This window comes from Mus caroli, unplaced genomic scaffold (assembly GCF_978045245.1).
Source record: "Mus caroli unplaced genomic scaffold, Mus_caroli_1 scaffold_8, whole genome shotgun sequence".
Taxonomy (NCBI): domain Eukaryota; kingdom Metazoa; phylum Chordata; class Mammalia; order Rodentia; family Muridae; genus Mus; species Mus caroli.
This window is the reverse complement of record NW_028227263.1, coordinates 67,689,049-67,705,884: the sequence shown is the minus strand read 5'-3', so window position 1 is coordinate 67,705,884 and position 16,836 is coordinate 67,689,049. Positions and strand designations below refer to the sequence as shown.

The following is a 16,836-nucleotide window of genomic DNA, read 5'->3' as shown; positions in this document are numbered from 1 at the left end:
ATAACACCTGAGAAGGCCTCGTTTGTGGAGGAGAGGTATCCCCCTTGGATATATAAAGGACTCCAGAAGGACGTGACAGTTGTCCAATTGAGATAGGATGGGAGGAGATCTCAAAACTGTGTAGGGGGAGCTATCAATGTTTCTCTGCAGGAGGAAAGGTAGAAGCCAAATTCACAGAGACAGAAAGTAAAGAACGCCTGCCAGGAGCCGGGAGGAGGGAGAAATGCGGGCTGGTTGTTTAATCAATACAGACTTTCAGCTCTTCGAGAGGATAACGGTCCAGGAGATGGATGGAGCCAGTGGGGACTCAACAGGACAGCTACTTGAGGCTGCTAACTTGTGTCCTTAAAGGGGACACAAAATAATTCATTTCATAATACATGTATTTTAACACAATTCTGAGGGGTCATTTTTAAAAAGGAGAGTTAAGGATGCTAGGGATATAGTTCAGCTGGAGATGTGCTTGTCTAGCATTCAAAAAGCCCTGGGTTCAATCCCCAGCACCACATAGGCCAGGTGTGAAGGTTCACACCTGAGTTCCCAGCACTTGGAAGGCAGAGGCAGGAAATCGGAAGCTCAAGGCCATTCTTCAAGGCCTAGGCCAGTGTGAGTTAACCGAGTCCCTATCTTAAAAGGAAAGGGAGGGGAGGGGAGGGGAGGGGAGGGGAGGGGAGGGGAGGGGAGGGAGAGGGAGAGGGAGAGGGAGAGGGAGAGGGAGAGGGAGAGGGAGAGGGAGAGGGAGAGGGAGAGGGAGAGGGAGAGGGAGAGGGAGAGGGAGAGGGAGAGGGAGAGGGAGAGGGAGAGGGAGAGGGAGAGGGAGAGGGAGAGGGAGAGGGAGAGGGAGAGGGAGAGGGAGAGGGAGAGGGAGAGGGAGAGGGAGAGGGAGAGGGAGAGGGAGAGGGAGAGGGAGAGGGAGAGGGAGAGGGAGAGGGAGAGGGAGAGGGAGAGGGAGAGGGAGAGGGAGAGGGAGAGGGAGAGGGAGAGGGAGAGGGAGAGGAGAGGAGAGGAGAGGAGAGGAGAGGAGAGGAGAGTCAGCTTTGTCTCTGAGCTCAACCTCAGGGATGAAACAGGGTTTGAGAAGAGGCCGCAGCAGCCGAGAGGGGAGCAGCAGACCTGACATCCTGCTGACAGGCTCTTGGACGCTATAGTCCTGACAGCCTCTCTGAGGATGGTCACGTGCCTAAGCAGGCCAGCCAGAGGACGGGGCTATGCTGGAGATAACTGGACAGGGGAGACTCAAGGAGGAGGCAGCTTGTGTGTGCTTGTGGCTCTTTGCTCTCTGCTCCTCTTCAAGCCCTGATTCTGTGAGAGTCTCCGGTTAGCTCCAGCCCTTTAAGACCACAGGCCCCACCCACTCTCCATCCAAGGTGTCTTGGTCCTCTAACTTTAAAACAGACCAATCTGAAAACACTGTAGCAGGAACTCAATGTGTGTCTCTTACTTACCCTGGGGTCCCCCACCCCACCCCCTTTGGCGATATTAAAAATGGACACATGTGGTTAGAGTATTCTGCCCCTGGGCAGACTCAGCTCTTTAATCCATTGTTTTGTTTTCAATTCTTATTTTAATTCTATGTGTTTGAGTGTTTTGCCTGCATGTCTGTCTGCCCACCATGTGTGTGCCTGATGCCTGTGAAGGCCAGAAGAAGGTATCAGACCCCCTAAAACTGAAAATGGCTGTGAGCCACAGTATTGTTGCTGGGAATCAAACCTAGGTCCTCTGGAAGAAGAGCCTTTGCTCTTAAGTACTGAGCCATCTCTCCAGTCTCCTCTGCCTTTATTCATGATTTAAACAAATGTGGGGGGTGGGGGGCGGGGAAGAGTCTATGAGCTGGCTGGGCTGATAAAATCAATTGCCACCAAACCTGACAATCTGACTTCAGTCCCTGGGGCTCACATGGTCAAAGAGAGAACTGCTGTTTGCAAGTTTTTCTCTGACCTCCACATTCACACTGTGGCAACGACACGCATTCATGCTCACACAAATATAAACAAACAAGCAAATCCAGGGTGAGACTTGGTCAGAGGCCCTTTAATGACTCCTATCCAGCAGCAGCATCTTCATCAGTAGCCTCCTTGCGCGTGTGGGAAGCAGGGAGCTGGCTGGTCAGTGTGCTTAATCTCTCTGTGAAATCAGAGCCATCTGATTTAGACTCTGACTCTGCTGATCCTCCTCGGCTGTGGGATGTCAGATTAATCACCTCTCCACACCTCTCTCTGTCCCCTTGATTCCAAAATAGAACTTATGACAGTGAGCCTCTCTCGAGACTAATTTCTATTCAAGCGCCATTGTAAAGGGTGGCTGCCAGGAGCCGGGAGGAGGAAGAAATGTGGACTGGTCATTTAATGAATACAGACCTTCAGCTCTGCGAGAGGATAACGGTCCAGGTGATGGAGAAAGCTAGTGGGAACTCAATAGGATGGCTACTTGAGGCTGTTAACTTGTGTCCTTAAAGGGGTTGGTATAATTCATTTTATAGTGTGAGTATTTTAACCAAACATGGGGCCCAGCTTCCATGTAGGAACACTCTGAGGGCAGAGTTGGGGCTGTGACTTGGAGGAGGAATGGCCAAGGATGAGATCCAGTCCCTGTTCTCCATGAAGTATCCCTTGCTGGGGCAAACAGATGCCCTGGGTAGCGTATGCTCCTGCTGTGACTAAGAACAATGGTGAGCCTGATCATGAGAGCAATTCTTTGGGAACTTCATATAGGAGAAGATGGAATGGCAAAGATGGAATCCTACCTGGCTGTGGTATCCTCCCTGCCCACACCTAGGACTGGGTCATCCCCTAAAACACTGAGTCTTCCCTCCACCAATGCCATTAAACGCTCCAGGAAGGCTCTTCAGGGTCCCAGGCAGTGTAGTTTCTCAACTTGCACTCTCCTATGGATCTGTATGCAGAGCTGTTGACCCCTGTACCAGAAGCTTGCACAGTGTGGATAGCTGGTAAAGAAAAGAGAAAGGGGAGGGAGCAAAGAAACCCAAGAAAGGCTTGGCACATTCTGAATGAGAGGCAGCTATACCTGACACATGAGGACCAGAAAGCAGCCTCACTGCAGGACCATCGTGAGATATAGCAGTCCTGTCCACTGTCCACTGCCCACCATTGACCTGTCCTGGATGGAATACGATGCAACTGGTGCACCAGGGAAGAGTCCAGAACTTTTGGTGGGATTTATTGGTCATGTAGAAGTGGCTTACCTCTGTCTCCAGTCCCTCCAGAAGTCCAGTTGATGGCTCATGGCACAAAATCTCCAGCGCAAATCCCCACAGTGAATATAGACTGCCCAGCCTGGCCCGAGGCCCCCAGGTAAACAATTTCTCTTATCAGGCAGAGCATTCTAAGGGCTCAGAGCTCACCTCCTGGGATCTAGGCGCTGGGAGCAAGAACTAAACTTTGCCTTAGACGGGGCCAATTCTCTACTGCTCAACAGGGTCACCCTGACCAGCTACACAAAATCACACAAGCACAAGCACTATATTCTATAAGTTTGTCCATGACTCCCATCAGTCCCCAAAGGAAGGTATGACCCAAAAGGAGCTTGGTAGATGCTCCATGTGAAGACTTTCCCAGCATCTGAAATCAGGTGTAAATTAGGGTCCATGGAATGAGGTTTAATTCCACATAAGCCCCCTACCCTCCACTGGATCCCTAAACTAAACATTATTCTGCACACCTGTCCCAAAAGCTGAAGAAACTGGTTTGATTGGCCCTAATTTTTCTTTAGCTACATCCCAGACACATGGGCTCTGCTTTTCCCGGGAGCTTGGCTGACATCTGATAGCAGCTTCCTTCAAGCAAGTATTTCTACCAAGACCCTCAGCTTTTATTAATCTTTATCAAACATCATTTTGGAAGTGTGGGCCCAACTGCCACCGAAGAAGGTCATCAAGAGTGTTGTTACTCTGGGTCCCAGCCCCTCCTCCAACATTTCCTAGTCTGTCCAGGTTGGCAATGAGCACTGAGTAGCAGGAGTTGAGCTCTTGGCCCAAGGTCCCTGCTCCGGGAAAGGAGCTCGTTCCAGACGGAAAGTTTAGACTAAAAGACACTCCTTCGCAAAGACCCAAGTCTCCTATTTACACAAAGTCTGAAATTAATGCAGCAAAAACATCCGAGTTCCCCAGGCTGGAGTGGAAGGCTGAGACAGGAAGAGGCAGGTCAGGTCCCAAGTACTGAGGTCCTTTCCACAGACAGAACAGGGCAGAGCTGAGTGGCCCTGGGTGGGTAAGCCAGGAGCCAGAACTGTGCCCAGAGCTCCTTTAATTCAACAGGAAATTGAAAGGCTCTGAAAGTGGGCTCAGGGAGGGTGAGAACAGAGGGGAGGAGCTGAAAGATTAAGTCTGTGCCCACTTTCCTCCAGTCATTCACTAGGGAGTCATAAACAGCTATAGCCAATTCTCCAGTGCCCAAACCTCGAGAAGTCGTCCTCCTGCCCAGTGCCTGGATGTGACCTCCCACTCCTCAGGAAGACAGCCTTAGTCAGGATGGAGCGCTGGTCTCAATGCTGCTTTGAGACCCCTGGGCCTACCCTGCCCGACTCCTAGTCCTCTTTGAGTAGAGGAGGAGTAAGAGGGATTGTCCCCAGGCCACATGTATATTCCAGGTTTCTTGATTGTCCTGCTTACACTCTTAGCGGCCTTTGAAGCTCCCCAGGGTAAGGGATACAGGTGACACTCAACAGTAGCCACTGTCCTTGAGCTTAGTATTACTTCCATTCCCAGAATGAGTCCAGAAGAGTCATTCATTCATTCATTCATTCATTCAACAAATACTGAATTTCCCTAGTATGCCAAACGTTGTTCTAGATGCTAGGAGTAACACAGTCGGCAGAACAGACAAAGGTTTATAAAACATAATTCTAGTAAGAGAAATAGACAATTAAAGGACAAAGAAAAGACAATGATTTGAAGTGATGGTACAGATGGAGTTCGATTAAGATTAAAAGAGTTTCTGATCTCAGAATTTTTGTGGAATATTTGCATATGCATAATGAGGTATCTAGAAAATGGGTCTTAAGTCTAAACAGTAAATTCATGTGTTTCATTTCTGCCTTAGACATAGCCTGAAGGTGATTCTGACACTGGGAGTGGGACTGTTTCATGGTGAATAGTCTGACACATGGAGATTTGTGTTGCTACTCAGTTTTGGGTCCGGGAGCTTTTTGGATTTTTCAGATTAGAGGCACACACCACATGTGATACTGTAGATTAGGGGGGCTCCACATGGGATGTGTCAGCTTTGGGGTGCTCCACATGTATTGAACGAATGGGATGTAACAGGTAGATGTGGTAAGGAAGGAATATATAAGGAAGGGGATATCTGAACTGAAACTGAACACTGAAAAGGGGAAAGCCGTGGAAAGTTCTGGAAGGGTGTACCAGGAAGAAGAAAGAGAGCAACATTCAGTTTGCAGAATGCACAGCTAGAAAGTAGCTGGAGTCAGGGGCACATGGGCTATAGGTGTCACATGAGGTCCAAGTAGAAGCAGGGGACAGTATGTGCTGCATGAGAAGATGCTGCACTTTGTTCTGGGGACACTCATCCTTATCCCAGAAGTCTCAAGGCCAAGTTCTCTGGGTGGATGCTATCTATCCTATGCTCAGCACCTCTCATTTAAGAGACTCATTTCATACCAACTCCCTTTCTCCCAATGTCCATGTCCCCTTTCCAGCAGCATCTGATTACCCAGGGGCCCTAGAGACTCAGGGTAGTTTGAAAGGATGAAAGGGTATCTTAGAGCAGGTTATTACAGAAAGTCATTCTCCTGCCTCCCTACTATGGAAATTCCAGCCAGTGAGAATAAGAAACTTGCTCAGGACCACAAAGGTAGCAGGTTTGGAGACAAGGTATGGACCCATGTTATGTTCTAAAGGCACCCATCTCCCACCATACTGCACTGCCTCCTGGGAAACTGGAGAAGAGGATGGTTTGGGAAATTGTATGGAGCCTGGATTCAGAGTGGACCCCAGAAAGGCAAAGCCCATCCTATGCCTTATCACAGTGTAGCCAACTCAAGAGATATTAGTAGTGGGATGTGTATCTGTGGGATGGAAGGAGTCAAGAGAAGTCATCGTTAAGTATTTAGAGTCTGCTCCTGCCAGCCTTCCACTGTGCTCCCTCCACCGTCCAAGCGTCCCTTGCAAACAGTCTTTGTACTAAGCAACCTGACAACCCTAGGAAGAAAGCAGCAAGGCCTGTCTGTGTGCAGCTCAGCTTCTGTTGGTGTGGATGGTGGCCATCTACCTTTTAGCTCTTGTACAATGAGCCTGGTGGATGCAAGCAAGAGCTACCATGTTGGGATAATAGATGTGGTCTGACAGTGGATTTCTGATTTGCACTTAAGTGCAGGAAAAGAGAGAACTCAGAGCCCAGCAAGACCCCCATGTATGAGTTGAAGTCCCAGAGAAAGCTGGGAATCTGGCTTGCCAGCTGCTGTCTACAGGCATGGAGTGGCAACAGCAGAAGCAGGCTCCCGTAACCCTGCATCCTCCAGCCTGGAGACAAACTCTCTGTCGTATGAGCTGACTGGGGATATACCCACCTGCTTCTCTGTGCTGTGTGTCTCTGTCGTATGAGCTGACTGGGAATATATCCACCTGCTTCTCTGTGCTGTGTGTCCTTTTGTCCTGAGCAAGTTAATCCACCTCTCTGATCAGATATCATCTATTTACAGAGGGCGACAATGCTTACCTTTTGCTAGGTGCCTTGTCTGTTTGGGTTTTGTTTTATTTTCTGAGTCTCATGGAGCCCAGACTGGACTAGATCTCACCGTGGAGCCAAGGATGACCTTGAACTCATGATCTTCTTACCACCGTCTCCCAAATGCTGGGATTTCAGGCATGTTCCACCATGCCTGGCTTGGAAGGTGGCCTTATAGTCTTCGTATAGCTAAGAACACAATTCCTGACCCATAGCAGGCTCTTTAAAGCTCTTTAAACTGCTCATGAGTCCACCATGCAAGCTTATTCTTGCTACCTATTCCTTGAAGATAGAGAAAAGTTGGCCATCCTCTGTAACCAAGGAAGCCCTGGAGACAGAGGTGGCAGCAGTTGGCTTCTAATATATGGCCTACAGTTTTACTTGAAGCCACATCCTATACCCAGCCTGAATGAATGTCACAAATCTGAGCCAAGGAGCAGGGGTATTCCCGTTCCCTGCTGTCATTGAGGGGCAAATGGCCAGACCTTTGGAGGTGTCCCTTAAATTCGAGTTGCCACACACTGGGGGAGAACTTCCTAGATGCAGAAGCCCGAGGTTCAAGGCCCACAGTACGTAGTCAGAGCAGTGGGGTAAATTGCAGCAATGGGGGATGCACTGCAGGGCTATCTGTCACAGGGAGAATCCTGTCAGCTGAGAGTCTAAGATTTAAGGAGACGTTGCACTGGAGGCCACACAGCTTCTCTCATTAGATGCCCACATCGGTCCTGCCCTGGGCGATCGATGCCTTATCAGCACTATAGAGGTAGGAAGCAGAGCCGCAAGGAGACTAAATAATTGCAGTGTCCCTGTTTCAGTGTCACAGCTGTGACTTAACAAGATCTGTCTGACTCCAGTGCAACACTCTCGCAACTGTACAGCCTCCCCAAACCCCTGCATCCTCCCTTGTGAGCCATCCCTTGGAATTGCTGTCCTCATACCTTGTAAACAGTTGACCTCATAGAATAGAGCATCCATGTGAGAGAAGCCACCTGCCAGGATGTGTTCATCCATAAACTGGCTTTCACACAGAAAAGGCAAAGAACAGCCAAGCCTACATATATAGGCCTGTAATCCCAGGTACTCAGGAGACTGAGGCAGGGGATTACAAGTTCAAGGCCTGGATAGTCCACACAGTGAGTTCAAAGGCTATCCTGGGCAACATAGCTAGACTCTATCTCAAAATAAAATGTGAAAGAGAGCCAAGGCTGAGTCTGGGTGTGGAGCACTTGGCCAGACCATAAGAGGCCGTAGGTTCCACCATCAACACCACAACGAAGACAAAAAAAGGCATGGCCAAGAGAAGACTGCTTCTTATTGAGGTCTTTAGAGCATCTTCTCGGGGTGGCATTTGTGCTGGGCCTTTAAGATAGAAGCAGACTAGGTCAAGCAGACTAGGTCTAGTCAGACTCAAGCTGAAGGGAGAATACTGTGCAGGGACAGAATTGTGTATTAGAAAGGAAGCTGGGGAAGGGGCCAGACCAGAGGCAAGCAGGGCCCAAAGGGAGACAAGCCCAAGCCCACATCTGCATAAAGCCAAAGCTGCAGCCAGCCAGGAGTCACTTCTCCATGTCTTGCTCCCTGCCCCCAGTGATACTGCCGAGTCTGGCTCTTGCCCTCATCCTTACCCATCACCTGCCCTACATTCGATAGACACAGCAGGACCCTCATGCCCTCACTGCCCGATTCTCCTCCCCTTCTTGACTACACACAAGGGTAACCAGAATCTTTCTACATGTGTGAAATTCTCCCGGAGAATGGGCTTTGTCTATAGTCCTGGCTGGTGAAAACAGAGCAGGCCAGCACGAGGAGGCCCTTAACCAAGAAGGAGTCCATTTAAGGGGGACATGAAGTTTACTCTGTCCCTAGATGTCAAAAGCTTCTTAGGCTGCGTGAAGTTCACATTTAGAATCTCAGAGAATTCCAGGGCCGAGAGTCTCCCATCTCCAAAATGGAAAATTAGAGGTTCAGATGGGGATGTAGCTCAGCTGATAGAGCGCTTGCCTAGAATACACAAAGCCCAGGATTCCATCTCCAGTACTGGCGAAACTGAGCACGGCGGTGCAAACTTGTAAACACTCAGGAGCTAGAGGCAGGAGCATCAGAAGTTTAAGGTTATATTCAACTACATGGTAAGTCCAGAGCCAGCCTGTGCTACATGAGATCCTGTCTCAAAAAAAGAAAAACAAATTGGATGTTCAAAGTCCATTTTGATCATGGTCCAGATTAAGGCTCAGCACCCCTCATTCTATCTCTAATTCCAGGTTTGCCTGACCAATAAGCTGTAAGCTATTCTGAAGGAGGAAAAGCCCCTCCTTCCCATTCACCAGCCCCTCTCAGTCCAGGGCTTCTCTAGGGAGACCAAACTGTGGCCTTGAGTGCTTTATCTGCAGTAGCCCCCACCGCAAGGATAATGCCGTTGCAAGAGGACTCACTTAATTAGCTAAAAAGCAGGATCATGGATCTGTAGAGTTAGACTTAGGATGTTTCAGTAAGAATAGCTCACATAATAAACTGGGAATAAGAAGATCAAAGAGGAGAGAAGCAAGAGAAGGAGGGCAGGAGGGAGCAAGTGAGGGAAGGAGAGAAAAGGAAGTATGAAAGAATAGAAAGGGCATACAAGGAAAATAACTTAAACTTCAAGTGTGTGTGTGTGTGTGTGTGCTCACGCACGCATGAGCATGCACTTGATGTCTTCAACTTACATATGCAAAGACAGCAAATAGTCTTGTGTGTTCCACAGTGCGTTAAGACTGAGCTGAGATCTGCTTCCTGTCCCCCTGCACCCGCCATCCCACTCTGCTTGAGATACATAGGAAATGGACAAACTAAGGTTGGGGCCCCTCTTTCACAGGGCCCTTCCCCATGCAAGATTAGAAATCCCAGTGTCTATGACACATGCCACCACGGTCACGCACAGATCTCAGGGTAGGTTTCATCCATGGGTGGGTGGCAACTGGAAAAGCCCCATTAGAGATTAGCCCACAGAGGTGGCTAGGTAGAGGACAGTGGCTGAGGAATCAGTAACCTTGCTGCTTTCTCCAAGACTTAAATTAAAGACACTGAACACCTCTGTCCATTGCAAGTCTTCCTGGCTCCCCAATCTGCCAAATCCAGTCTCCACTCATCCATTCAGTGAGGAGATGTTACAGACTGTTTTGTGTAGGTCCAGGCCCCATACAAGTTAACATCCTCAAGTAAGTGAGAACAAGAAAGTCATGTTCTTAAGAAAGGAGAAGCACCTCTTGTCTGTCTCCCAGATTTCTTTTATATTTAGCATAAGTTATTTCCAGTGAACTGGCAAATCCACTCTCAGGGGAAAAAAAAGAAAAGTTTTCACCTCATGGGTGTTTGCTGATTCCTCTAGTATAGACACTCCCGAATAACACCCAAGTGCAAACTTGCGATGTAGCAGTTGCTGGATGTGGAATTGAAAGGAGATGCTTTATACTGACTGTGGAAAGCTAGTCTGAGTTGAGTGTAGCTCTGCCTCGGTTTCCCTGGGAGTCCTGGGAGGGAAAGGTCCTGGTTTTTACTCCTTTGAGCTGTACCTGGACTGACCTTCCTGAAGTCACATGCCATGCTGATGTGCCAGTTCAGCTATGCGCACGGTGAGCAAGCTGTATTGCTCTAGCTGAGACCTACAAATGTAAAATGGAGGTGGGGATCTATCTCCTGGGGTTCTGCACACATGAATGCTGAACCATCACAAGCCTCCAGTGCCACCTCCCCACCCCTAAGACCTCGGGCTGAAGGAGATGACTCCCAAGATGCCCAGTGCCCTCCATCTATCTATCTATCTATCTATCTATCTATCTATCTATCTATCTATCTATCTATCTATCTATCTCTGTGTGTGTCTCTGTCTGTCTCTGTCTGTCTCTCTGTCTCTGTCTCTGTCTCTGTCTCTCTCTCTCTCTCTCTGTGTGTGTGTGTGTGTGTGTGTGTGTGTGTGTGTGTGTGTATGTATGTGACTACAGTAAGTATTTGGAAGACAGCAGGGAGTAAGCTAGCCATGCTCTCTACTTTGTGAAGCTCACAAAGTCTGAGAAATAGGAAGAACCAATCCTTGGAATAGGACTCTAGCTATAGGTTCACTTTTAACCTGCTGCATGGTCTTCAACAAAACCCTGAACCTCTTTGGGCTTTGGTTTCTTCAGCTGTAAATTTAATGCATTGGATTTGAAGCTCACAGTGGTCAGTCCCAACTCTGGCCTTCTGTGGCTCCAAGGAGGAAATAGGCCTGGGAGCTTCAGTGTGCAGAACTGAGAATGACTGCACAGAAGAGCAGGTGGAGAGCACACAGGCCCCTGAAGTTGCGCCCAGGGTTTTATGTGGATTGGATGGTAGACGCCACAGGAAGATCACAGGAGCCAATGGCAGTGGAACAGACTGCTGGTTAATGAAGGGATGCATGTGGGACTGGAACCTCTGGTCCCATCCAAGAACAGACTAAGGTCTCTCTGCCCAAGCTACCAGCACAGGTATTCAAAAGGAAGGTCGCACTGTAAAATCCCATCGTGTTCTTTTCTAAAGGAACAAAACTGTCCTTTCATCCGATGAATTCTGTGGAAATAGAAAATAGATTGCAAAAAGATGGCAAATTACAAAACAAAAAACAGAAGCAAAACAAAAACAAACACTGGATTGGGATGTAGGAGAACTCCTCCTCCCCTCCTCCTCCTCCCCTCCTCCTCCCCTCCTCCTCCTCCCCTCCTCCTCCTCCCCCCTCCTCCTCCCCCCTCCTCCTCCCCTCCTCTTCCTCCTCCTCCTCCTCCTCCTCCTCCTCTTCTCCTTCTTCTTCTTCTTCTTCTTCTTCTTCTTCTTCTTCTTCTTCTTCTTCTTCTTCTTCTTCTTCTTCTCCCCCCTCCTCCTCCTCCTCCTCTCCCTCCTCCTCCTCCTGTTTCCTGTTTCTCTAGCTTTTGGAAGGGCAATGGTGTTGCTTTCGAATTAAAACAGTTTTTTCTTTATGAAAAGTCACCTGGCCTGATCCTCCTGTCAGGTAGGAAGCCTCCCCTCCCACATCCATTTCCATCGTCCCCAATTCACGGGTTCTAAGTGTCTCACACAAGCTGACAAGACGGTGGTGGGAGTGGCACTGGTGGGTCCCTGCTGATGCTACAGCCTGTGTGTATACAGTGCCAAAGGCACAGTGCCCAGCCCAGATGAGAAGAACTGGCTGGCAAGACATCTCACTCCATCTGTGAAACAGCAAGAACAGGTCTTGTGTTAATAGGTAGTGACCCGGCAGGGCCAGGACCTGGGTCTGAGTCTTGACAGAGCTGCTAAAAAAGGAATTCAGAATGAGACAAGGAGCTACACTTTCAATGATGTGATCTGATGAAGTCCCTGCCTCCAACTATGGACCATATTCACACGCATGCACACAATCACACAGGCAGATACATACAGAGACATACACACAAAGACAGACTGACACACATGCGTGCACGCAGACACACATACACAGAGAAAGACAGAAACACAGAGAGAGAGAGAGAGAGAGAGAGAGAGAGAGAGAGAGAGAGAGAGAGAGAGAGAGAGATGAAAAGCAGGAGCCTGCTGCTTTTCCTGGTCAAGCTTCTAACAATTGGTCAATCCCTGGCATACAAGGATCCTTGAGGCTTTCTGCTGGGCCATCCCCCGTGCTTCTGAGCTCCCACTGCTGTCCATCTCAGGCCTTCCTCTCGTCTCCCCATCCTCAACGCCCTTCATGTGCCATCCCTTCCCACGGCCTCGCTTTCCTTCCCATTGAGAAAGGTCTCTCTGTCCACGAGTGAGCGTGGGCTGGCAAAGCCAGTATCCTTACATAAAAGCCTCACTGAGTCTCTGAGAGGCTTGGAACCCAGACAGAATGGAATTGCTCCCTATTTTTCTTTACAACTGAGAAAACACACACAAACACAAGAGCATATTTATTGCGATAATTCTATCCCAAAGTTTTTAAGAAGAAGAAATAAAATTAGTCTTGCTGCCTACTCTGCACCAGCCCCCTCCCTTTCATTCCTTCACATTTCCTGGTCTAAGCCAGGGAGAAAAACAGAGCCAGTCCAAACCCCACAGAGCACCATTGCATCCCAGACAATGTCCAGCTTGTTCGGAGAGCGAGGGAAGAAACACAACTCCGAAACATACACAAGATTTCCAAGTGAAGGGTGTTCTGAGGGAGGAACAGGCTAGCTTTGTGTCTGGGTCTTGGGTAAAGGTCCCTCTGCAAACACACCTCAGGCTGATCTTCCTTGACCCTCCAGGAAACCATTTCCTAGCCCTGACTGGTTCACTGATCTTGAACAAGAGCCCCTCTCCAACTCTGTGTCTCCTCAAAGTGCCAGACCTGGAGCCCCAGAAATTTATTTTTAAGGTTAGTATCTAAGTCATAAAATCCCTAAGGAGAAGCAAGGGGCCATTTCTCAGAACTGTGGAACTTTCCAGACTTCCTACAGCACGAGGGGTCACGTGCCTCTATGCCCTCAGCCGCACAGACAGGCCTTTCATTTCTCAGGCCTGGGTTGAGGATTGATGGTCAAAAATGCCAAGCTCCAGAGACAGGAAAGGGTCCCCTTGTCCTGGGCCCAGACTGTTCCTCCCCAGGAACCCCTGGATGGAAATGTCAGTGTCTCCCCTCCCCACAATCTTGATGCTCCTAAGGGTGCTGCGCCCTGATCCCCACGCTGGCCCAGCCTATGGTGACTAAACAGAGAGCGACACCTGCTGGATGGTTGGACTCCAAAAGAGCTGAGGTTGGGATGTGGAGGCCAGGGGGAAGGGCGCTGTCTCCATGAAGGATGCTCTCTGTGGCTGCATCTGTCCTTTACCACTGCCCCATCCCCAAGGCTTCCTTTATTATTCTTAGACCAAAAGTAAATGCTGCTGCTGCTGCTGCTGCTGCTGCTGCTGCTGCTGCTGCTGCTGCTGCTGCTGCTGCTGCTGCTACATGTGGGGCATGGCGTCACACAGTGCAGGTCTCAGAAGGTGTGTGTGTGGCATGGTTGTGTACCCTCCAGGGCAGTGGTACTATGAGGTCCAGACTGTTTCCACATGCAGCTGGCTGAAGGCCACTGCTCCAGATGATGGCTTGATAAATTCAGTTATGCTTGCTGGCTGGAGTTGGGAATCCCTACGGTTCAAGGGAGAGCTTTAAGTGGTGGTTGCAACAGATCTGTCATTACCAAGCCTCATGTACTATATACATAATTATGTTCCCCATACTTTCATATGATTGGCATGCAGTAGATTGGTTTGCACATGTGTGCTCCACTACTGACCAATCATTTCATTTCAGCAGAGGACATGCCCTTGCATGACTCTGTGTGTGTGTGTGTGTGTGTGTGTGTTTGAGAGAGAGAGAGAGAGAGAGAGAGAGAGAGAGAGAGAGAGAGAGAGAGAGAGAAGGGGGTGGGAGGAAGAGGGAGAGAATAAAGTCAATACAAGTGGAGGCTGTGGGTCCCCAGAGTTGCAGAGACTCGAAAGGAGGCCAGAGCACCTGGCTACACATCTTCAGTTTGAAGCTCCACATATTCAAACCCCAGAAAAAGCTGATGCTTCAGGTCAAGTCCACAAGGGAGGAGAAAATCAGTTGGAAAGCCATGAGGGGAGAAGTCTCTCTCCTTCCAGAAACAGTCCTTTTTATGTTAAAGCCTCCAGGTGGTTGGCGATGACCCACCCACACTGCAGAGGGGAGGCCCTCTAGATCTACAGATCCCAGTGTTTATGCAAAACCCCTCACAGTGTATAAACCTGAGCATCTATGGTCCACCTGGCACAGGTCATTAGCTATCACTGGGATTCATTAGGACGAGCCTCCACTGGAAGATGGGAGAACCAACGTACCAACCACCTTGGAACTAACCTAAGAAAGGATGACGGTTTCTGAGGAAAGGATCCTCAGTGGAAACACTGTCCAGATCACGGCAACCACCTGCTGTTCAATGTGATCTCAGAGCTTTGGCCATGAATTTTATCACGGTCTCTCTTCCGTAACTATCCTGTGCCTAAACTGTCTGCTATTTCTTCCAGCTGAACTATGACCACTTTACTCTTGGTCTTTGTGACTCTGAGGGTCATCGCTGCAGTGATCTCAGAAGAAATTCCAGGTGAGAACAGTTCTATGCATGGCTCCTTTATTCAGTGGGTACTGGGTTCCGAGTACAGGGTCCAACTTTGTTTTGGGATACTGTCCCTGCTGCCCCTTCTTTTGGCCTTTTTTTGGCCCTTTCTAGATGTAGTAGGAACGCACATACACACACACACACACTGAAAGCCCCCAGCAAGGAGAGTTGCTCAGCCTCACAGAACCCTTGGGGATCTCATTCAGACCACTGCACAGTGAATGGGATAGAGAGAAGACATGGGGGGCCAGAGGGGGCATGGATGGGACCACCAAAGGGGAGACGAGAACCTGAGGAACAATGTTGAAAAGACTGGTTTTCCTCTAAAAGTGAGGGCACAGCCCTGGTGTGAGCTCCCCAACCCTGACTCAAGGGACATGTGAAGAACTTTACACACAGTGTGGGGATCTGGAACTCAAGGGCTGAACAGTCTGTGAGACCTCCCAAACAGTGGGAGGGGAGGGGATAAGAGAAGGCTTGCTCATGGTGGCAGGGACAAGAGGAGGCTTGGGCACCCTCCCTCCCCACAACCCACTGTATGCCAATGCAAAACTCCAGGACTTCAGGGTCATGGAAAAAATTTCCATGGTCAAATGGAAAGACACTCAGTATTTTATTCACTCACATACTGGCCTGATTCACAGCTTTTGAATATGTAGATGTGGTTATCTGGACCTCCAATGATGCTCAGAGATCCATAAATACCCAGACCCTAGCCATCACCTCGGGAGATGTGTCCACATTAGCAAAACAGTCCACTAGGGTTGGCTGAGAGCTTTGACAACCACCAAGTTGGATTCAACAGTGGCCTCTGGCTATCCCCTGAGGACCACTATTACAGAGCCAGGCTGTGGACACCGGCGTCAGGGCTGGGCAGCAGATGGAGGTGTTTGTGGAGAGATGGTGGAATCTGTCCAGACATCAAAAGGTCCAGGCTGGACTCCAGACATTCCTGGCTCCCCTATTCTTACCCTGCTATGTCTCTACCACCCACAACTATCCTAAACATTTTTATTTCAACCTGTAGCATCCCTTGAAAGGGAAGGTTCTAAATTTTTAAGACCTGCCATGAAAGGTGCTGTATAGAAGGCTGTTTCTCTCTCTCCCTTTCCAACGGAATTCAGGAAACACTATGTCTTCTCTATTGACACACTCCATAATTTTTATGTTGTCTAATCCTACCCAGCCCCATATTTCTGACTTTACAGGCCAAAAAATAAATGCCTGACCTCCTGTTCTCCCCAGTCTTCTCATCCTTGACTTTAAAAGTCTTGCCCTTCTACAAGGTCCAGTTAAAACTCAAAGCAGACCTCCCAGAATAGGATATATCTATCTTGAAGTCCTGTGTCTCAAGTTTAAAGGCTGTGGAGAATTTTGTAATTCTAATAATTATTATGCCCAATGTGTAGGACAGTATCTGCCTCTATGAGAAAAATGTCTCAGGAAAACAGCTTGTCTGTGGCAAGGCAGAAATGTCATGCCTGAAGGTACAGTGGAGGGGAGAGGTTCACCCCACAGTAGCCTGGAAACAGATGTGGGTGGGGGAGAGAAAGAGAGAGAGGGAGAGAGAGAAACAGACAAACACAAACAGACAGACAGACAGAGATAGAGAGGCAGAAAGAGACAGAGACAGAATGACAGAGACAGGGAGTCAGGGAGGCTGGGGGCCGGGCTGCGAACAAGATATCCCTTACAAAGTTGCATCTGCAGTGATTTATCTCCCTCCTATGAGGCAGCACATCCCAATCCGGTCACCTCTCCTAACACCGCCATACCTTCCACACACGAACCTTTTATGGAGAACTCATGATATCCAAAATAAATACTTCAATATATTTTTCTAAAATCTGTGAATCAAGCATATCACTACTCTAAGAATAAGGGTCCTGTGTATCTAGGGGTTGGCATCCCCTCTAGGTGTCTAAGGTTTGAGGTCTCTCTCATGCTCTTCTGGAATTCTTTGTTTAGCTCTGAATTTTTGTCTTAGGGTGGGGGGACACCTGGAGAATCCCCAGGTTCCCACATGGTGG

At 48.9% G+C, this 16,836-nt stretch overlaps 1 protein-coding gene across 2 annotated transcripts in view; it reads left to right on the top strand.

The window, feature by feature from the left end:
• Positions 1 to 14,721: 14,721 nt before the first annotated feature.
• Acan (aggrecan) overlaps positions 14,722 to 16,836 on the top strand; it is a 32,397-nt gene continuing 30,282 nt past the window's right edge. For both annotated transcript variants that reach the window (XM_021168172.3, XM_029479825.2), the window contains exon 1: positions 14,722 to 14,791. In XM_021168172.3, the coding sequence (XP_021023831.1) occupies positions 14,722 to 14,791 (70 nt within the window). The remainder of the gene's footprint in view (positions 14,792 to 16,836) is intronic.